At 32.5% G+C, this 23,962-nt stretch overlaps 1 protein-coding gene across 2 annotated transcripts; it reads right to left on the bottom strand.

Moving 5' to 3' along the window:
- Window positions 1-234: 234 nt before the first annotated feature.
- Window positions 235-23,706, bottom strand: LOC139524613 (lysosomal alpha-glucosidase-like). 2 transcript variants are annotated; one of them, XM_071319556.1, is made up of 20 exons: window positions 23,545-23,706; window positions 21,744-22,138; window positions 21,310-21,458; window positions 20,591-20,759; window positions 19,909-20,005; window positions 18,732-18,976; window positions 16,350-16,481; window positions 15,515-15,619; window positions 14,319-14,432; window positions 13,233-13,317; window positions 12,854-12,968; window positions 11,993-12,126; window positions 10,023-10,174; window positions 9,192-9,343; window positions 8,633-8,717; window positions 7,127-7,302; window positions 6,352-6,440; window positions 4,024-4,073; window positions 2,674-2,820; window positions 235-344 (listed from the first exon to the last, which is right to left on the bottom strand). In XM_071319556.1, the coding sequence occupies exons 1-20, from the start codon at window positions 23,693-23,695 to the stop codon at window positions 282-284; spliced, it is 2,805 nt and encodes a 934-aa protein (XP_071175657.1). In that variant the 5' UTR covers window positions 23,696-23,706; the 3' UTR covers window positions 235-281. The 2 variants fall into 2 exon arrangements, with proteins under 2 accessions (XP_071175657.1, XP_071175658.1); XM_071319557.1 differs by lacking the exon at window positions 23,545-23,706 and having other exon boundaries at window positions 21,302-21,458; window positions 21,744-22,034.
- Between the last annotated feature and the right edge of the window lie 256 nt (window positions 23,707-23,962).

Genomic DNA, 23,962 nt, shown 5'->3' with positions numbered 1-23,962 from the left:
TAAAAACAAAACTTGCCCTTTTCAAAAATATACTACGGTAAATGAATTAACAAAACCTAATTTTTTCAACACCTGACAACACAGTTTTTTTTATCAATGTGATTCATTTGTGCCTTTGTCCTTTGCCTTTGTCCGGTATGGATACTTAACAATCGATGGAATGTCCTCCATCACGTCAAATCATTACCAATACATGATATATATGGGGAAAATAGAAATAAAAATAACCATGAATTAATCCGAATGATTTTTAATGAATAATGACATAGTTACATACAAGTTTATGACCAAGTGAACGTTAATGACTTCAATAAATCTCCATTCAGGTGTTGGAATCGAAGAACCTTCATGCAAAAGAAGAACAAATAAATCATATTAACATAATAACATAGTCAGATTTGCCTTCATTATATTAAAATAATTTTCATTCATAAATAAATGATTGTCCCAAGTCAGGAGCCTGTAATTCAGGGGTTGTCGTTTGTTTATGTGTTACAGATTTGTTTTTCGTTCATTTTTTTTACATAAATAAGGCCGTTAGTTTTCTCGTTTCAATTGTTTTACATTGTCTTATCGGGGCCTTTTATAACTCACTATGCGGTATGGGCTTTGCTCATTGTTGAAGTTCGTACGGTGACCTATAGTTGTTAATGTCTGTGTTATTTTGGTCTTTTGTGGATAGTTGTCTCATTGGCAATCATACCACATCTTCTTTTTTTATATCATCTGGTTTGAAATTGTGTACGCTTTATATACGAGTGTTTCGTGTACACAGAATTTGTGTACCTCAGGAACAGATAACCTTAGCTGTATTTGGTAAAACTTTAAGGAACTTTTGGTCCTCAATGCTCTTCAACTTCATACTTTATTTGGTATTTTAAACATTTTTGGATTTGAGCATTACTGACGAGTCTTTCGTTGACGATACGCACGTCTGGCGTAAATATAAAATTTTAATCCTGTATCTATGATGAGTTTATATACCAGTGTCCCGCGTAACAAGGAAAATTATAAAGGCATAAAAAAGTAAGAAGAACTCCGAGAAAATTTCAAAACGGAAAGTCCCTAGATAGCAATAAACTGTGAGAAAAAATATCAAATTTGCCCTCATAAATTGTACCATCCCCTCACATTGCTTTCTTGCAAGATTAAGCTTACTATTTGTGTCCTATATGTGCATATTTATGTAATCAGAATCTTCAATAGATTTTATATCCAGTATGTAAAATGCTAAAATATGATTTGTTTTGGGTGTATCCATGGAAACAGTCTGCATTTATTTGCTATAAAATATTGCAAACAGGGGGGGGGGGGAAGAGATTTCCCAAATATTTGGCTAAAAGTAGAATTTTAATCGCTTAAAGTAATACCTTTTCTGAAACAGTTTCCATGCTTACCCTTCCGGGGCACCTGAGATCACCCCTAGTTTTTTAATGGGGTTCGTGTTGCTTATTCTTTAGTTTTCTATGTTGTGTGTACTATTGTTTGTCTGTTTGTCTTTTTTCATTTTTAACCATGGCGTTGTCAGTTTATTTTCGATTTATGAGTTTGACTGTCCCTTCGGTATCTTTCGTCCCTTAATGTTCTTATAAACCATCTTTGAAGGCTAAATTAGTACTCAGCTGTCTATAAAATGAATTTTATTACACAATTACTTTCATATTTGAAAAATCCACCGGGGCAAAAATGCGAAACCAAACTCCTAATTGTGTATTGCAACCTTAATTATATGTCAAAATCAAAAGCTCAAACATATCAAACGAATGAATAACAAATTTCATATTCCGGACTTGGTACTGACTTTTCTTACGTTGAAAATAACGGATAAAACCTGGTTAGATAGCTAGATAATCCTCTCTCTTTTCAACAGTCGCTAAAATTTCATTGTATTGACATCGGTGTGTGAACAAAACAAACAGATATAATTTCATCGACCTGAACTCCAAGTTATGTTTGAAATGCACATCGTTAATCCTTATATGATTCAATGTATATTAGTCTACGTCATGGAGTGTTATTTTTATGAATGAGTTGCACATAGTAACCCAGGTCAACCGCATTAAATTACGTTGTTGAAAAGTCGGTCCTTTCTGTGTTGTAAACACATCAGTATTGTTACAAAGGAAAATGTACGACATTGAAAGTAATCAAAGAGCGGGGCGAAGGATACCAGAGAGACATTCCAACTCATAGATAAAAAACTGACAACGCCATGGTTAAAAAAAAGACAAACAGACAAATAATGGTACACAAGACAAAATAGAAAACGAAAGACTGATCAACACGAACCCCATCAAACTATTTGGGAATCGATTTCGCCAGATGTTCAAATCCCGGAATGCATAGTGTACTCCACAGGTAAAGTTGACCTTGTATGGTTTTGAATATTACTGGTAGGTCCCATTTAGTCATATAGCACTTGAAGTGTACTTATGTATACATCCTAGGCTTTTAAATGTGTGGCTTTGAGCATTCTAGATGAATGCAAATCAATGCAAAGCGCTTGCTAACATAGCCTCGATAAATTGTTAATTTCTTTGTTTAGGCTTGATAATAAAGGACATGTTTTTTCTCTCTATCATTATAATGTGCTAAACTTTGTTTTATGCTATTCTGTTGAAGTAAAACAGAACAAGACATATTGTAAGGAAAACGTAAATTTTGAGTTATTACCTTAGCATTACTATCGTAAGTAAAAGGAACATGGTGTCCATTGAAATTAGCTATGGTTGGTCTGGAGTGGACACCATAGATAACTACTGATCCTAGTGTCATTTTTACTGCATAGTCGTATAATACAACTGTGGATGTGAGTCGGGCCTAAAATAGTATAGAATTCGTTGTATTTAATATGATAAGTTCTATGTTGTATTTAGAAAGAAATTGTTAATTCAAAAAATGATGTTTGACAGTCGATGATTTGCTTCTTTACCTGAGACCAGAAACAGAAATATATTGTTTTTGGCGTCTTTACATTAAATCCACAGGATGTTGGATGTGTATTGATTGCTATTTTTGTCTTATATCTAGAACCTTTTTAATTAGTTGTTTTTTGCTTTGTTCTAGCTGTCAGTAACTGTATGTACTCTTAGAGCTGTACTTAGTGTCTTTTTGTTGTTGAGATGTATAAGTACCAATCCACGTCAACTCTGTTTGTTTGCTAGATGTGTTTCTATTTGTATCCATCTGATGTGTTCAGACTTTTGCAACTGATTTGTATTGCTTGTTCTTATGTTGTACTATAACACCACTGTTCCACGTTTGGGGAATGGTTGGCGCCTTATATCTAGTTTTACCCCGCCACATTCTGTTGGCGCCTGTCCTCAGCCAGTAGCCTGTATTTCAGTGGTTGTCATTTGTTTCTGTGCTACATAGTTGTTTTTCGTTCATTCTTTTGTTCATGAATTAGGCCGTATGTTGTTTCGTTTGAATTTCTTTACCAATGGATTATTGTAAAGACGTTATATAGTCAAAAAATAACAGGACATTGTCCAATACCAAGATACATACAGGTATCGACAGATTGTAGATCCATTAAAGTGCATGCGTATAAAACAATAATATTTAGTTTGCTTTTAATTAACTGATAAGAAAGATAATATTAATACCAATAAAACAATATTCAAAGATCTAACTATAGTGTTGAATTGGTAACCTTGTAGAATAAGTTTATTTAAAGGATCGATAAGTTTACCGGGATCGTGTCTAAATTTCATAGCACGGTAAACAATATTTCTGTACAAATGAGCATCTGGTATCCCGTTTGAAATAGGTACAACAAAACTTCAACAGTAAACTTTTTTTTTCTATTGAAGAATTTAGTAAAGGTGTAACTAATGTGTGGTAACGAAATCCCTGATTTAATACTTACCAGTATACATAGATGACGTTCATTGAAATTTAAAAAAAATGTCTGTTTGTTTTGTTTTTGACTATTTTTTTTTTTTTTTTATTATTTGTTTCTGTTTCTATATTTTGATGTTTTTTGTCCTTTTTTTAAACTGTGGATGCCGATGTACTCACGTTTTCTGCCTTGAATTCAATAAAATTATTATTTTGACCACCTGTTGTGCCTGAAATTAGGAATACACATCATATATATAATAGCTAATTTAAATTGAGAACTTTTTCATAATTTTACTACTTAATTTGTCCATCGCTAAATTATTAATTGATTGGTGACTATGCTGAACGTAAACTTAAGAAAAAGGTTACAGCATGGACGAGATGAAGCAACATTTAAGCCATGGCGTTGTCAGTTTGTTTTAGATTTATGAGTTTGACTGTCCCTTTGGTATCTTTCGTCCCTCTTTTAAGCAGCGTCTTCAATTGGAGCATAAATCTGCCAGTAAATACGATTTTCCTAATCTTTCATTTCCTGTCATGATTTCCTATATAGAGGGTTGCAGCTCACAAGAAGCTTTTCAACCATGAGTTCCAAGTGGAAATCATACTTTGGAAACAAGTGCTCCACAAAACCTCTTTCTAAATTATTAACATCCATTTTATCAGCAATCAAAGACGGGCTTCAAAGTTATTGTGAAACTGCCTATTCTAGAGGTGGCGTGAATCAGATGTGGATACTTAAAAATTCCAAAGATCTTTTAGAGTACATACAATCTAACTCTCTTTCATCTTGTAACAGTATTAAAACATTTGACTTCTCTACTCTTTACACAAGTATTCCACATTCCAAACTTAAAGACAAATTAAAAGAGTTGGTATTACTTTGCTTCATAAAAAAGAATGGCCAACGTAGATACAAGTATCTTGTCTTAGGGAGGGATAAATCCTACTTTGTAAAGAATCACTCTGATTCAAACAAAAAATTCTCTGAAACCGATATTATTAAGATGCTTGATTTCTTGATTGACAACATATTTGTTACGTTCGGAGGACGTGTTTTTCAACAGACTGTCGGCATACCAATGGGAACAAACTGTGCCCCTCTACTTGCTGACTTGTTTCTTTATTATTATGAGGCTGACTTCATGCAGGAACTTCTTAGGAAGAAAGATAAGAAGTTAGCAATATCCTTTAACTCTACTTTCCGCTATATAGATGACGTTCTTTCACTAAACAATTCAAAATTTGGTGACTATGTGGAACGCATCTATCCCATCGAATTGGAGATAAAGGATACTACAGATACAGTTAAGTCAGCTTCATATCTTGACTTACATCTAGAAATTGACAATGAGGGTCGGTTGAAGACAAAACTTTACGACAAAAGAGATGATTTCAGCTTTCCAATTGTGAACTTTCCATTTCTAAGTAGCAACATTCCAGCAGCACCTGCATACGGGGTATATATTTCTCAATTGATACGATATTCCCGTGCTTGCATTTCCTATCATGATTTTCTTGATAGAGGGTTACTGCTCACAAGGAAGCTATTAAATCAAGAGTTCCAAATGGTGAAGTTGAAATCATCCCTTCGTAAATTTTACGGACGCCATCACGAGTTGGTTGACCGTTATGGAATAACCATTTCACAAATGATATCGGATATGTTCCTCACGTCGTAACTACAATCCCCTTCCCTTTCATGAATTTGACCTACCGAATTAGACTATTTACCGGATTTGTAATCACATAAGCAACACGACGGGTGCCGCATGTGGAGCAGGATCTGCTTACCCTTCCGGAGCACCTGAGATCACCCCTAGTTTTTGGTGGGGTTCGTGTTGTTTATTCTTTAGTTTTCTATGTTGTGTCATGTGTGCTATTGTTTTTCTGTTTGTCTTTTTCATTTTTAGCCATGGCGTTGTCAGTTTGTTTTAGATTTATGAGTTTGACTGTCCCTTTGGTATCTTTCGTCCCTCTTTTACATACGAATATGATCTACCGAAATACTAGTTTTCCATTTTGCTTTTATTTTCAGTATTTTGTGATTTGGTTGTTTTAATTTTTTTCCACTTGCCTTGTCTGTTTGTTTTCAACTTTTGAGTTTGGTTATTATTCTGTGGTATCCTTCGTTTTGTCTTGTATAATCATACCTTATATTGACTGTTTATTAACTGGGAATTAATTCAGAAACTAAGGTTTGAAGTCCAATAGACAACGGATGAATTTGACTATTCTTTTGATGTCTCTTTTAGGTTTGAGTGTTGTGGATGAAGGTTAATCTAGAAAAGTGATTTGGACGCACGGCATTTTGATAAAAAGTATGATTTATTTTTCAGCAAAGCGAAAAATGCAGACTGCCTTTTTTTACCTAAAAAAAATTGCAATGAAGTTATAAACAAGTCTTCCATAAAAATCAACAAAATCAAAAATAAATTAACAAAAGAAACAAAACTCATATCTTTTTTAAAAGAAAACAGAAATATGTGTATAATATAATCATACCATAGGATTCGCCATTATCCCAGAATAACTCTCCTGATGCTAAACCTGTTGTGGAGAGTGCCACCAATAAAGTAAAGTCTTTGACTCGACTAAAATATAAGTATATTTGAGCATACATATACTGAGGTGACCAGAAATATATCAGTTACAATGTATTCAGAGGCGGACTAAGAGGGTGTATAAGTAAAAGGTGGCAAAAGATCTGTTCAAGGCAAAGATGAAAGAGAACATACCTGTTCAAGACAAGCATATAATATTAATGAAATGTCAAAAAAAGATTTTCAGTGTATTTTCGTTAAGTTGTACAGAATTAAATACTAGTAGACAGCGTTTGCAGGTATAAGCTATGTTTGTTCATGTACATGCATGACTTATTCATTCGCATAATTTTGTACGTGAATGTTTGGTCTTTTATTAACCTGATTTGCTATTTGTTTTGGGGTTGTTGTTTTTTTTTTTTTTTTGCTTTTGATCAATGATTTATCAGCATTTTCAAAATCAGCTTTTCTATCATTTATTTTGGTCTATATTACTTTGTTCATCACTTAAAAAGTGAAATCACAAAAATACAAAACTCCAAAGAAAATCCTAAACGGAAAGTCCTATATAAAATGGTAAAATCAAAAGTTCAAACACACCAAACGATTGGACAACAACGTTTATAATAACCGTAACTTAATATTTTGATTTGTACGTTCTAAATGTAGGTTTGAACATCGGTAAAGTAATGTAACCAGACATTGCAATAAGAAATATGTAACATGTGATCACCCACCTTCTAGTTGTAGTTACATCGTGGTCTTGTGTAGGTATAATGACACCACCACGTATATGTGCATTGATTTTACTGAGGGGAGCATCAAATACATGTGTTCCTCCCATTGATTCTACACCAGTCTCTATGTCGAACCAGTTTCCTGCAGGAAGGTATGCGGTTACAGTCGTAGCTCCCTTAATGAATTATAAAATGAAATAAATGTTCAAAATAAAATCTATGTACTACCTTTAATACTAATTTTAGTGTATTTAAAGCAAGTAAATTTCAAAACCTTTATTAAGCAGTACAAAAATATATACAAGATTATACAAAAAAAAATGTATTTTTAAATTTCATTTTCATTTAAGTCGGACGCATAAAAATTCATAAAGTATTAATTTCCTTTACTGGTAAACTGTTAGTCTCCAAGCCTATCATCGGTAGCCTGTGCTGACATAATTGATATCATTAACTTATTTGGAAGCATGATATTTAGATAGTGTTTAATGCATTTTTGAAATATACACACAATAGACTCTCACGTCACATAATCTAAGATGTGCATTCAGTTCAATTAAGACATTTTGTTATTCAATAAAGTTTTGAGTTTGAATAATAAATATTCTGTTCAGGTGATCATTTTTCTAATTTTATTGCGAGATAACATAAAAATATTTACAAATTATGACTTCCATAGCTGACTTTTATAATTATTTTTATGTTGTTTGTGATAAACAAATCGCATTAAGTTTTTGAAACAATGCTTGAGATAGTAGGAAATTACACAAGATTCAAAGTACAGAAAGTAGATGTGAATATCATACAAAATTACCTCACTTTACACAAGAAATGGCTTATCAAAAAGCGAACAAACTTTTAAATGAATACAGGCATTTCTCCGTGCCTGAAGTGCATGTCCTTTTATTATTATAGTTAGAGTTTTTTCTTGTGATAAAGCTGTCTATTTATTCAGTTGTATAGAATTTATGCAGTTTGGGCTTTGTACATTGCCGAAGGCCGTACTGTGACCTATATTCGTTAATTTCTGTGCCATTTGGCCTCTTGTGGAGAGTTGTCTCATTGGCAATGATACCACATCTTCTATATTATATGCTTTACTTTTAAAGCAACCGACTGCACTTTGGGTTTTCATGCAAGTTTTTTTCTTCTTTTACTTTTCTAACATAGTCTTTTGTAAAGACAATTGTACTTTTCTCTTAACTTGAGTTAACGCTTTTGTAATATTTCCTCCCTGATTCTGATTTCTGGTTTCACTTTTGACACAGCTTGTTATAACTTACATATCATCTATCTTTTTTTATCGACTTTTCTTAAATCAATTTTTGCTTCATTAATGATTACTTATATTTTCACGTGTACAATGTTGTTTTTTCACACAGCTGTTTATAATATAAATGTTCAATCCTGGTATCTATGATGAGTTTATTTATTGCGTACTGTTGTTAGGAATTAACTACTAAAATCCATATTTCATATATGATTTTGACATGAAGAAACACACACCTTGACCAAAACTGGAGATATCAAAAGTCCACTGCCCCATAAAAACTGTCTGTCGATATCATAGGTTTTTGGATCTTGTGGAAACCTGCAGTTTCACATAATAAGTCATCATCTCTTTTTGTACATGTACAATTAGCTTTCAATTACAAGAATATAATGACAAATATTTATAGTGTCCTAAAGACTTAATTCGTAGTTCAATATTGATGTACAACATACTCTAGACAATATGTTCATCCAAAATGTTTGTGCAAAGTATGTAAAATGAGGTTGTGTTTTAAATACTCATTTAATAATGTTAAAGATGATTCATTATCATATGTAAAAAATAGATTAAATAGAAACTCGTCGATACAAAAAACAAAAAGAGGGTAAAATAGGTTTCAACTGAAGAAACATCTTTAATTGTTATAATGTTGGTAGTCCATATCCTATTATTTTTTCACGTATACATAAACCGTATCTACTTTTATCTCAAAATGCTAAAATTTACTCTAACAAACGTACATCTGATTTTAATAGTAAAAGTAGAGCTAATACATCTATAACTAACACTTACTGGAAAAATAAAGGCCTGATAACTGGCTTCCCATCTATATGACTCCTGTAGAATAATGTATAAAGGTAAGGTAGAAGTCTGTATCTCTGTTCTAATGCTTTTTTCATTATAGGTAAGGTGCTTGTAAACATGGAACTGGCTGGATCTTGACCCTGTAAAAATGATAAATTCTTTAAATGATTTGCTTTTATTTATTATTTGTTCACTAATCAAGTGTTTAGTTTGATTTATTTTACAATTGGCCACGTTATGATCTTTAACAGCTTACCAGGTTTAATCTATCATTTTCTACATAAGAAAATGCCTGTACCAATTCAAAAATATAACAGTTGTCATCCATTCGGTTGATGTATTTGAGCTTTTGATTTTGCCTTATGATAAGGGACTTTCCTTTTAGAATTTTTCTTGGAGTTCAGTATTTTTGTAATTAAACTTCTTACTATATCGAGTGTTTTGGCACTTTTTGATGAAGGTAATACGGTGACTCTGATTGTCTCCTTTGCAATCTTTTCCAATTTTATTTTAATATAACCATTAGAAAAATGCACAACATAAAAACAAGTTACAAAATTGAGTTGGAAATAGCCTCTACTCATCAGATTTGCACGATGAACAGCAGCCGGATAATTTGGATAGTACCTCGTTTCTAAATTTTTCAATAGAATATGTCAAAGAAACAACAACTTGATCAAAAATCAGAAAGCAACCCAAAGCCACCAATTGGTCTTCAACATTATGAATTCCATGTCCCCTTTTCTATGTCAAAATGATGCTGTTAGAGTTGTAAATAAATTTGTTTTTTTCTTTAAATCTATATAACTGCCTATTTACATCTCCGTCTCTGTCTCGATGATTGCGCATAAAGGGATAAAAAGAACCTAGTTGCATCCATCTTGTACACAGTTCAACGTCAACTGTTCCAGCAAATCCGCATATATCAGCCCCAACCATTGGGATTCCAAACATGTTGAAATTGATAATACCTAAAAAAAAAAAAAAAAATATTTTGTAAAATTCAGTAGAAAAGGACGTTAGTACGGGGCGCCGAATGGGACTCTTGTGGTTTTGTACTCAAAATTCAATTTTGTACGGACAAAAGTGACTTTTGTTCAACAAAAATAAGTTCAGTTTAACAAAATTTGTATCATACTACAAATTTAAAATTTTGTCATACAAAATTATCTATCAGCGGACAAAAGTCACTTTTGTCATGACAAAATTCATTTTTGTTACACAGACTTGAATTTTGTTACCTAATTTGAAAATTGGGCGACAAAAGTCAATTTTGTATTCAAATTAGTTTAGTTTGGTTTCGACTTTTGTTACACAAAATTGACAAAAAATGAATTTTGTCTCAACAAAATTGACAAAATTGACTTTTGTCTCAACAAAATTGACAAAATTGAATTTTGTCTCAACAAAATTGACAATTGACAAAATTGACAAAATTGACTTTTGTCTCAACAAAATTGACAAAATTGACTTTTATGAGACAAAATTGACTTTTGTCTCAACAAAATTGACAAAATTGACTTTTGTCTCAACAAAATTGACAAAATTGAATTTTGTCTCAACAAAATTGATTTTTGTCTCACGAAAGTCAATTTTGTCTCACGAAAGTCAATTTTGTCGTCACAAAAATGAATTTTGTCGTCACAAAATTGACTTTTGTCTCAACAAAATTGACAAAATTGACTTTTGTCTCAACAAAATTGACTTTTGTCTCAACAAAATTGACTTTTGTCTCAACAAAATTAACAAAATTGACTTTTGTCTCAACAAAATTGACAAAATTGACTTTTATGAGACAAAATTGACTTTTGTCTCAACAAAATTGACAAAATTGACTTTTGTCTCAACAAAATTGACAAAATTGAATTTTGTCTCAACAAAATTGATTTTTGTCTCACGAAAGTCAATTTTGTCTCACGAAAGTCAATTTTGTCGTCACAAAAATGAATTTTGTCGTCACAAAATTGACTTTTGTCTCAACAAAATTGACAAAATTGACTTTTGTCTCAACAAAATTGACTTTTGTCTCAACAAAATTGACTTTTGTCTCAACAAAATTAACAAAATTGACTTTTGTCTCAACAAAATTAACAAAATTGACTTTTGTCTCAACAAAATTAACAAAATTTACTTTTGTCTCAACAAAATTGAATTTTGTCTCACAAAAATCAATTTTGTCTCACAAAAGTTAATTTTGTCTCACAAAAGTCAATTTTGTCTCACAAAATTGAATCTTACCTCACACAATTGACTTGTGTGATTTAATTTCCATATCAGGTAACAAAAGTCAATTTTGTATGCAAATATGTTTATATTTGCATACCTTTTAGACAAAATTGACTTTTGTCATGACAAATATGAATTTTGTCTACAAAAATGAATTTTGTCATGACAAAAATGAATTTTGTCTATACAAATGAATTTTGTCATCACAAAATTGAAGTTCTCACAAAACAAGTCTGTAGCACATAGTTTTGTAAGACAAAAATGATTTTGTTATGACAGAATTGAATTTTGTACAAAACCACAAGAGTCCCATTCGGCGCCCCGTAGTTAGTGTAGGAAGTGAGATTTTGTCTTCTTTTTTAAAGGTTTTATCTTTTTTAATTGATTATTAAACCCGAATTGGTATAAATCATACCATTATTTTTGGCATATGAAATACAAATATACATTGAATTATATTTCTCGACAGTGTTTTTAATTAGATAGACAATGACAGCTTGTCTTTGTATATCATATTGATAATGCTGGTGAAGAAAAACATGTTTGCACCATGTTACATATACCAGAGATAGAATAAATCAGATCAGCCCAGGTACTATGGTTATCGCCAGTCCAATGTCCGGTATACTTTCCACTGCCAGCAAAGGTAGAGCGAGATATTATAAGACTTCTTTTCCCACGAATTCTCATTAAGGTTCTGAAATGAAATTTCTTCCAATATAGTATTGTTTTATCAATCATTACTTATATCATGACCATTTAACCTTTTGAAACTATAAGATCAATAGCAATCATCAGTTTGTTCATGATATAAGCCCTTCTAAACATTCTAATTGAGAGGGTTTTTGAAATTTCTCTGTAGAATTCGAAATTTGAAGGAAATGTGTATTTTAACTGTTATTTATGTCTGTATCAATTGATTATATACTAATAAAAAACAACAATAAACTTGCGGCAAAGATGTTATACCACAAACATGAGGTGCAAACATTTGTACACCAGATCCAGATTTCGACAATTAATGTCTCTTCGGTGATGTTACGAATCGAAACGGTATTTGGAAGGCCATATAATTTACCTCAATTTAGGACTCTTGAAGAGTCAAAAAAGGATGAACGGATCATATAAACCGGCGGGAAATATGATACAAGCCCAAACGAAAAAATATAAACAAGTTTAAATTGAAAACTACATTCAAACCTATGATTGCGTTGGATAAAAACCGCAATTTTTTTACTGTGCATGTAAAACAAATTTCGTTGTAGAAGGGTCTAAATACAGCACAAACAACATTTTCCAAAAGACCAAAAAAGTATATTTTAACAAAACGCATTTGACTTTATCTATATATATTCATTCTTAATTGCTTCAAAAACATAAAACGCGATAAATTAATTCAACAAAACAAATTTATAATCACTTACTCGTAAGTGGCTTTGGCCTCAAAATGTCCATATAAGCTGTGTAGATTGTAATGTGATGAGAGATGTTGCTGAGCGGATGTGCATAATGTTTTGTCAGTCATATCACCAGTAATAGCTGAAATGTATTGTAAAACATTTTTATACTTTTACTTATATTCACTTTTTTTATTAGAAAAAAAACCCATCAAATGCGTCTTACCAACTGAAGAAAAAATACGTCCACTTTCAAAACAAAATAAGATGAAAAAATAAATGACAAAAATTATTATGTGAAAATTACTATTTGTTTTTATATTATTATAAATGGTTTGAAAACGTTCACGATTGTGAATACATTTCTCCAATCATTAATCCTTATGAAAACCGGTTTGTTACTCACGTGGAACAAATGGAGGGTCGTCATTGGTTCCTGTTGTGCAGCCTGTTAACGAACCCTTTACAAAATTAGCTGGTTCGTTCATGTCCTGAAAGATACATTGCTTATTAAAGACTATCGTAACCTAAGATATATAGCTGATGACCAGCGTCTAAACGAATGTTTTTCAATGTTTTCATTGGTTATAGAGCATAAAACCATACACATAACACTCATTAGACCCTGGATTTTTATTTGATTCAGCACTGGATTCGGGAGAGTTTTTTGGGGGGAATACCAGAAAAACGGGAGGCTGATATTTTTATACAATAAATACAATTATTTTATATTTCTAAAGGTGTCTTGTTTCGTTTTAATTGAATGCAATGTGTGGTAATCATTTCTCACATATATTATTGTCTTTCAGCAGTTAAAATAGACATCTTTTAATAATGAAGTAAAAATAAAATATAGTTACCTGTACCGAAATCGGACTGACATACTTACAATCCAGAGTCCATCATAATTGACTTGATCATGGAAAGCCTTAGCATGTGTATACCAGTATACTTACAATCCAGAGTCCATCATAATTAACTTTATCATGGAAAGCCTTAGCATGTGTATACCAGTATACTTACAATCCAGAGTCCATCATAATTAACTTGATCATGGAAAGCCTTAGCATGTGTATACCAGTATACTTACAATCCAGAGTCCATCATAATTGACTTGATCATGGAAAGCCTTAGCATGTGTATACCAGTATACTTACAATCCAGAGTCCATCATAATTGATTTGATCATGGAAAGCCTTAGCATGTGTATACCAGTATACTTACAATCCAGAGTCCATCATAATTGACTTGATCATGGAAAGCCTTAGCATGTGTATACCAGTATACTTACAATCCAGAGTCCATCATAATTGACTTGATCATGGAAAGCCTTAGCATGTGTATACCAGTATACTTACAATCCAGAGTCCATCATAATTGACTTGATCATGGAAAGCCTTAGCATGTGTATACCAGTATACTTACAATCCAGAGTCCATCATAATTGACTGTATCATGGAAAGCATTAGCATGTGTATACCAGTATACTTACAATCCAGAGTCCATCATAATTGACTTGATCATGGAAAGCCTTAGCATGTGTATACCAGTAATTGCCTGCATCAGGATGAGTAAAGTCAGGAAACACAGTGTTACCTGGCCATACCTGTAAAGTGTATATTGAATTTATCAATTACACAGGCGGTGCAACTCAGAGGACATGTAATCAGCATTTGTTTCTGCACATCCTAAAATCTTTGTCCTTTCCGTTCTGTTTGTATCAGCTTTTCAGATCTAATGTTGTTTTAAACATCACTCCGATTGCAGAATTATTTATTTAATTTTTGGATTTTCAAATATATTGACCTCAACTTATAACACAAACAATACTTTTATTCATTTTGAGTCCGAGTGTATATCTAGTCCAGTAAAATAGCCCTGTAAATGTTATTATTCTGTGGAGAACAATGTTTCATTTTCTGTATTAGCTGATTCTATCAATACAAAGAAGCGTTGTAGTTGTCTAATGGTTTGCGTGATTTTGTAATGAATGAATGATATTCCCCAATCGCATTATTTTTATTCTGTTACACTGTTGTTGACTATATCATATTCTACTTTAAGACACCAGCCATTCACTATAAGTGGGTGCACTGAGTTTTTCTCATGTAACAAACAATTGCCAAATGTACTTTTTTAATAAGATCGAAGAACAAGATTTGTTTTAGCTGGATGTTTAATTTATTTGATTCACCAAATTTCCAAATAGAAATAAATTATTTTGGTTACTTCCCATCTGAAGGATTTGGATTCATTTATTTTCTTTGGTTCCATGTTTTGTGGATTGAGGAAAACATGTTGATATTTGATTTCGAAGTTTTGTCAAAGTCTACATAAAAATATGACATTTGTAATTCGTTGACCATTTAATTTTGTGGTTCACCTGTAACAACAAAGTCCACGAATATTGATTTCCCACGAATAATAATGAACCCACAGTATACGATTTCCAAGAATCTGGATAAAATATTTTGGTGAAAGACCATGCCCCTCATAACACATATGAAAACATACACATGGTAGATCGTCGAATTATAATCATGAAAATGGAGACCGGTTCCTATTTAAGGCTTATACAATCATGTTGTATCTAATTTCTGTTATTTTAATTGGATACGTTCTCCTCACGCTATCACTAAAAGTACGAGGACTTGTCTCAACGAATGATCCGAATTTGTTTTTTCTTACCTTTCCAACAATAAAGCTTGAGTTGTCATGAGTCTTTATAAAAATCCCCCTATTCACTCCGTCGTCATATGGGGCATATCCTACAGTATTGCTTATTCCAGGGTCCTTGAATTATAATACAAAATATATGTATTGATAAAAATAATAAAGTATAAACGTAATGTATTTTTTCCAGACGCACGTACCAACAGCATAAACGTACCTCTAGCAAATCATGGGATAGGATACACAATTATGAAACATTGTTTTTGTTTTGTTTCTTTAATATGCGTCGCTTTATTTGATGCAACTGACATACAAGTGAGAAGTTTAGTGCTATAAAACCAGGTTCAATCCACCATTTCTACATTTGAAATGCCTGTACCAAGTCAGAAATATGACAGTTGTTATCCATTCGTTTGATGTATTCTATCATTTGATTTTGCAATTTGATTAGGGACTTTCCGTTTTGAAATTTCCTCGGTGTTTAGTATTTTTGTAATTTTACTTTTTACATTATGATTATGACCTTCCGACTTGGTGGGGTAATCGATGGCGGTTGATTCAAACATAGCATGAGACGCTTATCCTATCTAGCTCATTTTGTATTCATACGATTCCTTCAATTTTGTCCAATCTACATTGATTCGTATCTTTTTAATTTTTTTTGAGACACTAGAACATCGGTAAGGTACTGTTGTCTCTAATTTATACATATTTCTCATCTAAATATTTCTATAAGCATTTGAATAAGTTAAAGTAGTCATTGCCAAAAACTTACTACTGAATAAACATAAACAAAACAATAAGGAAAAACATAGAAAAAAAACATGCAAAATAGAAATAGAATACTTACTACGATTGGTATAAAATGCATTCCATAACTATGTAAATCGTTAACAAGATTTGGTAAGTCATTGAAGTTGTTAGGGTCCAAAGTCCAGTCCTTGTAACTATCCATGTAGTCTATATCAACCCACTGAGTGTCCTAAAACATTATATTATGCATGAGTTTATGTAGCTATTTTACAGAATGTTTTTTCAAAAATATACTGACTATAATTGTCAAAGAAGCTGTTATAGCTTGTTTCCTGTTTCAGCGAGAGCATTTCGACATTTTTTCCGAATTATGTGTGTTTTTTTTATTCATGTGTCCATGTTAAAGAGAAGAGATATTTACTAAAGGGATATGCAATCTCATGAGTCGATCGGACAGTGGCATGACAAATAAAGGGTTGCGCTTTAGCGCATGATACGGCCGTTGTTTGAAAGACGACGGGCGTATAAAAATGGCAAAAAAAGACAACAATGACAATGAGGAGCAGCAAGAAGATAACAGGGAAAGTGAAGATGGTGAAAGTGACTCTACTGAAAGTTATGATCTAAATGAGGAAGTAGGTGATGAAAGTAAGGATTTCATTGACGACGGGCGTATAAAAATGGCAAAAAAGACTACAATGACAATGAGGAGCAGCAAGAAGACAACAGGGAAAGTGAAGATGGTGAAAGTGACTCTACTGAAAGTTATGATCTAAATGAGGAAGTAGGTGATGAAAGTAAGGATTTCATTGATGATGAAGATAAAGATTTCATTGATGATGAGGAGGCCTCTTCTGAGAATGAAAATGAGGATTTTTCTGATGATGAGGACAGTGATTACAGTGAAGAAGACACTGATGATTAAACCTAGTTCAGCTTTTCAATATTTAGCATAAAAAACAAATATCATTAACATTGGCATATGACATACTTGTTCAGTTATTATGTGCTATTGTAGACAAGTTATGTTTTATAACATTTTTTATTGCGCTTAACCCTTCCACCGAAACCGAACTCTATAAAAAAGCTGCAATGCTAAGGTATTATTTGTGATTTCAATTGCAATCAATTTTAACAAGAGTAAAACATCCTATATGCAAAAACAGTATTTGATTTTTATCCATAGCTTAGATAGTAAAAATGTTATCATAAAATGATATATGCCTCAGGGAACAGTTAGTATTTCAGGGACTGCTAATGAGCTTTCATCCTTGCAACCATTCAATAATAGTACAAACGTAAGACATTCATGGAACCTATTTTTTACAAGAAATTTAATGTTTTAAATTGAACTAAAGATTTTACAAATTTTATGTTTTCATCAGATTTTATTAAGTATTATTTGTTACATCAATAGATATAAACAATTCACCAAAGTTTCATGGACATTGGTGAAAGCCTTTTTGAGTTATTGTCCGAAGTGTTAAAAATCCCCCTTTTTTATGAATAAAGCCCCATAAATCCAAAACTTAAAATCGGAAATTTATAAAAATTGAAAGGGAGCTTACATCAATAGATATAAACAATTCACCAAAGTTTCATGGACATTGGTGAAAGCCTTTTTGAGTTATTGTCCGAAGTGTTAAAACCCCCCTTTTTTATTAATAAAGCCCCATTAATCCAAAACTTAAAATCTGAAATTTATAAAAACTGAAAGGGAGCTTACATCAATAGATATAAACAATTCACCAAAGTTTCATGGACATTGGTGAAAGCCTTTTTGAGTTATTGTCCGAAGTGTTGAAAATCCCCCCTTTTTTTATGAATAAAGCCCCATAAATCCAAAACTTAAAATCTGAAATTAAAAAATAACAAAAGGGAGCTTACGTCAATAGATATAAACAATGCACTTAAGTTTCATGGAAATTGGTGAAAGTGTTTTTGAGTTATTGTCCGAAGTGTGGACGACGGACGGACAGACGGTACGACGGACGGACGGACGGACGGACGGACGGACGGACGGACAACGGTATACCATAATACGTCCCGTCTAAAAGACGGGCGTATAAAAACGAAAAAAAAACCAAAAGACAAACAACCCTATAGGGAGCGATAAATCCTACTTTGTAAATAATCACTCTGATTCAAACAAAAAATTTCCCAGAAACTGACATTGTTTTAAAAGATGTTTGATTTCTTGATTGACAACATATTTGTTACGTTGAAGGACGTGTTTTTACCAAACTATCGGCATTCACATGGGAACCAACTGAGCCCCTCTTCTTGCAGACTTGTTTTTTTTATTCTCATGAGGCTTATTTCATACAGGAACTTCTTAAGAATTCATTTAACTATTTAATATTTTTTTTAAATTTAAGTTTATTCATTTATTCTTTGTAACATTTTCAAACTATCAAGGTTTTCCAACACTGTGATATGTGATTCAGGTCAAAATAATATAATATATTTCTATACTTACATAAGGTATTTGCTTTTTACGCATATCATCAACTATCAGTCGTAGATTTGCAGTGTTCGTGTATCCCCATCGACAGAGGTGAAAGCCGAGAGACCAGTATGGAGGCATCATAGTCTTTCCAATAACTTCAGAGTATTGCTGTATTACGTCGTCAGGTGATGGTCCCAGAAAAACATAAAAATCCAGAATTCCACCTGTTGTTTTGTAGTTCACGGATACAGGGTTCGTTTTGACAAGACCTACCTCTGTGGTAATAGAATAATAGATATAGATATAACTTCTTTTAAGAGCAAATTCTATCAATTTCTTTATTGCAATAATCATATACATGTATTCAGTCACTTATACCACATGCACAAAAATAAAAATACCAATGATCGAAACTTTTAATACCTGATTTTATACGCAAACTAGATGTGTCAAAACGACACAATGGTCCCATCTTAAAAAAAGTGAAAAACTGCAATTTCAACAACACATGTGGACACAAAACATCATGGTAGTCTCACATATAGAAAATCAACCTAAAATTTGAAGGCGTATAAAAAAAAGTCTGTATAATTGGGATTTTCAACTATTTTCAAAGTCGTAAACCCTTAATTTTGACAAAAATCAGCGGAGCGGAACTTACTCAAACTTGATCTATAACTCATCATGGTTAACTCACATACTAAAAATCAGCCCAATATATGAAGGCGTTTAGAAAAAAAGTGTGTATAACTGTGATTTTCAACAATTTAGCAAAGTCCAAAGTCTGTAATTTCGTCAAAAAAAGCCTAGCGAAACAAAACTTAAACTTAATCTATAACTCAGTATGGTTAACTCACATAGCAAAAATCAGTGCAAAATCTGAAGGCGTTTAGAAAAAAACTGTATAACAATTTATCAAAGTCCGAAGCCAGTAATTTCGGCAAATATTAGTTGAGCGAAACGAAACTTAAACATGATCTGTAACTCATCATGGTTAACTCACATACCAAGTATCAGCCCACTATCTGAAGGCGTTTAGAAAAAACTCCGTATAATGACTTGTTGCGGAATGACGGAATTACGGACGACAAGGGCAAAACTATATGGCACCGACAACTTCATTGCGGGCCAATAAAATTAAAATGTAACGTTGTATGATTTTTTTTAAATCTGTGATTACTTACTTATTGAAATATGTGTGTCTTACCCATAGCATTGCTGTTGAGTAGGAATATTCCGAATGCTTTGCCATCAGATTCTACGCCTAGCAAAAAGGGATGAGAACCATATAAGTTTTTGTCCGGCTGAAATAAAAATGAGAATGGAAATGGGGAGTATTCAACGTTGAAAGTATTCAACATGAAAAATCAACTTATCATGTTGATATGTGTAAAATTTGTTTATTCAGAATACGATATGGTAATTATATACTTACTTATATATGTTACTTACTTACTTATATATGTTGAAAGGGTTGCATATAGGAGAAAGTAATTTTACAAAGTTCTTTGTCTAAATTCTAGATGAAGACTTTTATTTGAAACAGTAAAAGATTTCACAAATGTTTGCATGTGCACTGTACTATTCTTTACATGTGATGTTCAAAGTCAGGATTATGGTAGTTCTATCTAAAGTCCGTGTTTTTGTATGTTGATGTTTGCATTTGCTGTAGTTCAGTTTTCTGTTGTTCCATTGTTTTCCTCTTGTAGTTGGTGTGTGTGTCTTCCTCAGTTTAAGTCTGTTACATAGACTTTTTTGGCTTTATCGAATGACTATTGAACAGCGGTTTACTACTTTTGCCCTTATTGAGTACTTGTTTGAAAAAATCAAACGATACGACACGAAACTCTAATTTGAAGAAATATCATAAATATTTTTAATTTATTTACATCTGGAGGTTGATCACGTGCCCAAAACGTGACTTTTGGTCCATCTTCTGGTTTCAGTTTCAAAGAACCGGTGCGTTCTCCAAGTCCATACAAGTTACTGGTTGGTACCGCTACTGTTATCTCCATGTATTGGTCTGTAAATGTCATTGGCGCAACTGTACTGTCAAAACTGAAATAACAATACTTTAAAAGGTATATTTAAATAATAAACACAGCATAGATGACGCCCGTTTCGTCTACAAAAGACTCATTAGTGACGCTTGAATAAAAAAAGTTTAAAATGCCAAATAAAGTACGAATTTGAAGAGCATTGAGGACCAAAAATGTAGTTTTGCCAAATACAGCTAATGTAATATATTCCCGAGGTAGAAAAGTCTTGGGATTTCAAGAATTCTAAGTTTTGTAAACAGTTAATTTATAATTATGACTATGTAAATGATAATTCGTCAACGCAGAAGTGCTGACTACTAGGGTGATTTATTTGGTGAGTGATATTATAAGAAAATGGTAATTGTTATATTTAGGAAACACAGCGTATTATTGTAAACATTGAATTTAGGTGTATTCCAAAGAGATAACATTGAATTAATAAGGAAAATTATAAATTCTAAATGAGTATCGACGACAGTACAATATCTTGATCAGTTGTAATCATAATCTTAATGTTCGTAATTATATGTTGTTTTAACATTACACTCTTTGTATACTTGCTCTCTTACACCACAGAAGATGATGACTTTCTTGAAACTTTCAAACCAACATATGGATTCCCTACTATTGTGTAATTGTAGAAAGTACTGGATGCTTTCGATAAAACTTTTGGTGTATCTATTGGTACTTCGTATCGCTGGGATGCTGGATCATAAATCTATAGAAATACAATATATATGATGTACGAGTACAACAGATTACGGCAAAATCATTAGTAGTGAGTTAAGAATGTATTTTCATTCCTTTTCAAAATTGCTTTTTTAAAGTGGTGATATATATTGTTATGTTGTTGATCTGTTACAAATTTTAAAGGTCTTTGGAAATAACTAATTATTAAATTATATAATTTTTTTTATTCCATAAAAATCAACTTTCTAAAATTTTATTTTGCAAAAGGAAGCCACTAAAATATTGTATTATTTCTTATAAAGGGATTACTTGCCTTCACACGAATCCTTGTTTCAGTTTCTTCTTGTACATCTATTTTCAGTTTTGATAAAGGTTTAGGAAATGGAAGTGATGATGACGAAAGTGCCTTTGATAAGCTGGCTGATTTTCCTAAGCTGGTTTCTGCAATATTTCCTAAAGTGTATCCCTTGTCGGCAGCAGGATAAAAACACCAGGAAGCTCCAGCAGCTGATGAGCTCATCCAACAGCAACCCCTAGCGGCACAAGTTGTTGGTGAAGCACCTTGTTCCGGGTGACAATCTCCACGTGCTATGTCTGGTATACCACATGATGCAGATCTAGACTGTGGTCGAAAGCACCATGGTATACCAAGCTGATCAACTTTATGCCAGCAACATCCTCTCGCCCGGCATGTTGTCTCTGCAGCATCTACACGAACCAAATATGTCATTAAAACACACCAAATAAAAAGACACTATATCTATAAGGGATGACATCAAAAGATCGATGTAGGATAAAAAAAACTTAAATCAAATAGTTCGGGGTTGGAGGGTTGGGGCGGGGGGGGGGGTAAAAGTCTGCAAGTTTTGTATATCTAAAATCGATTTTTACATATAGCCCTATTGATAAATCAATTTTTCCTAAAGTAAGTTAAGAGGGGTGGGGGGGGGGGGGGGGGGGGGGGGGGGTCAGTGAAAAAACTATGTGAATTAAGTTTTTTTTTTCCTACATTGAACTTTTGATGTTGTCCCTAAAATATAGTTAAAAAGTATAGTAGAAGTTAAAAAAATCTAGTTAGGTCAATGTTAGCTCAAAAACAAATCACTCTTTTGTTCGTAAGGATACTCACCACTCTTGACAAACCTGCTGCCGCATTGCAAAATCAAATTCCAGTGAGTCTAGCTAGATCATTCATTATAAACACTATCCACCACAATTCATCACCGGTTTATGGAGTTTGGAATTTTTCTAATCTGATTTGTTTGTGAATTGTTTTGTCTTTTCTTTTATTTTGATTTTAGGCAAAGGTATTGTTGTTTTTAAATTGGACTTCTGATTTTTGGTTGCCCTCTTGACATCTTCCCTATCTTTTATCAGTTAACATATAAAATCGAAATGTTCATCATTTCTTCATAATGCTGTTGTAGACATTTCCATACAAAGTTGTATAACGTTTATATGTGTATGACAGTTTGAATCGAAGGACTAACCAAATCAAATTCTTTAAGCGTACACACTGAATAGAATACACAGCTTAACATCTAACATAATTTATGTTTTGATTAAGAAAGAGTACTCAAAATTCGCCAAAATGTGTGTTTTTTTTTTAGATATAGCTACATTTGAGCGTTTATAACTTAGTAAACGGTTAAAGGTATCTATAGTATTGCTAAATACTCAACTTCCAGCGAAACAAATGAATTTATGCAAGAGTTGAAAGACATTTTGAAATTTGACCTTGTTTGAAATGTATTTAGGGGGGATTTGACACAACCTTCACGTTCTGTAAAAAAAGGACACTTGCTAAAAGCAAACATATTTTGTATATAAGTATTCGCAGATAACGTTTTATCTTGAATAAAACTCTGACTTAAACTGAATAATGTCATAATAGAGAGTGACGGACAAAAGTGTAATCTTAGAACAATATTTGCAGATGCAGGTAAACAGACCAAACGATTAACGATGGGTTCTAGCTAATACCAATCCATCAACAATTGATCGATGCAGAAGGGTCTGGATTCATATATATACAATGAAGACTTTCAGAGTTATTTGTTTGTTCTTCTAATTCGAAAATTTTGAGTGATAATTAAACAAAAGAATTAACGTACTTGGTTCTGGGTGGCAATCTTCACGCGAAGCCTGATCGGTGGTGTCGCAGACATCTTGTGATGCAGCTCTAAGAATGAAAATAATGCAAAGAAGGGAAGCTATTGAAAACATCTTGAAACCCAAACCATGCATTTGGTTTGTAATTTTCATTCCAAATAATGGCTTAATTCTTTTATCTTTGCACCTTATGACCTGCCTTGAAGATTTCCACGTATCAATATACCATTGACTGATTATGAACAATATAAAATTGACTATGCTGGATATATAGCGTCACTGATGAGTCTTTTCTAGACGAAACGTGCGTCTGGCGTAAATACAAAATTAATCCTGATATTTGTGATGAGTTTATTGATAATTTTTGGGTTGTCTTTGAAATACTTTCATTATTTTTTTTCTATTTGCGCCATATCAAAA

This window comes from Mytilus edulis, chromosome 5 (genome assembly GCF_963676685.1).
Source record: "Mytilus edulis chromosome 5, xbMytEdul2.2, whole genome shotgun sequence".
Lineage (NCBI taxonomy): Eukaryota > Metazoa > Mollusca > Bivalvia > Mytilida > Mytilidae > Mytilus > Mytilus edulis.
This window is presented reverse-complemented; position numbering and strand designations above follow the sequence as displayed.

Coding starts and splice junctions, on each gene's coding strand:
- LOC139524613 (XM_071319556.1), bottom strand. CDS start 23,695: ATGAAAATTACAAACCAAATGCATGGTTTGGGTTTCAAGATGTTTTCA. Junction 22,139..23,544: donor AGATTGCCACCCAGAACCAA/GTACGTTAATTC, acceptor TGGTTCGTGTAG/ATGCTGCAGAGACAACATGC. Junction 21,459..21,743: donor AAACAAGGATTCGTGTGAAG/GCAAGTAATCCC, acceptor GTATTTCTATAG/ATTTATGATCCAGCATCCCA.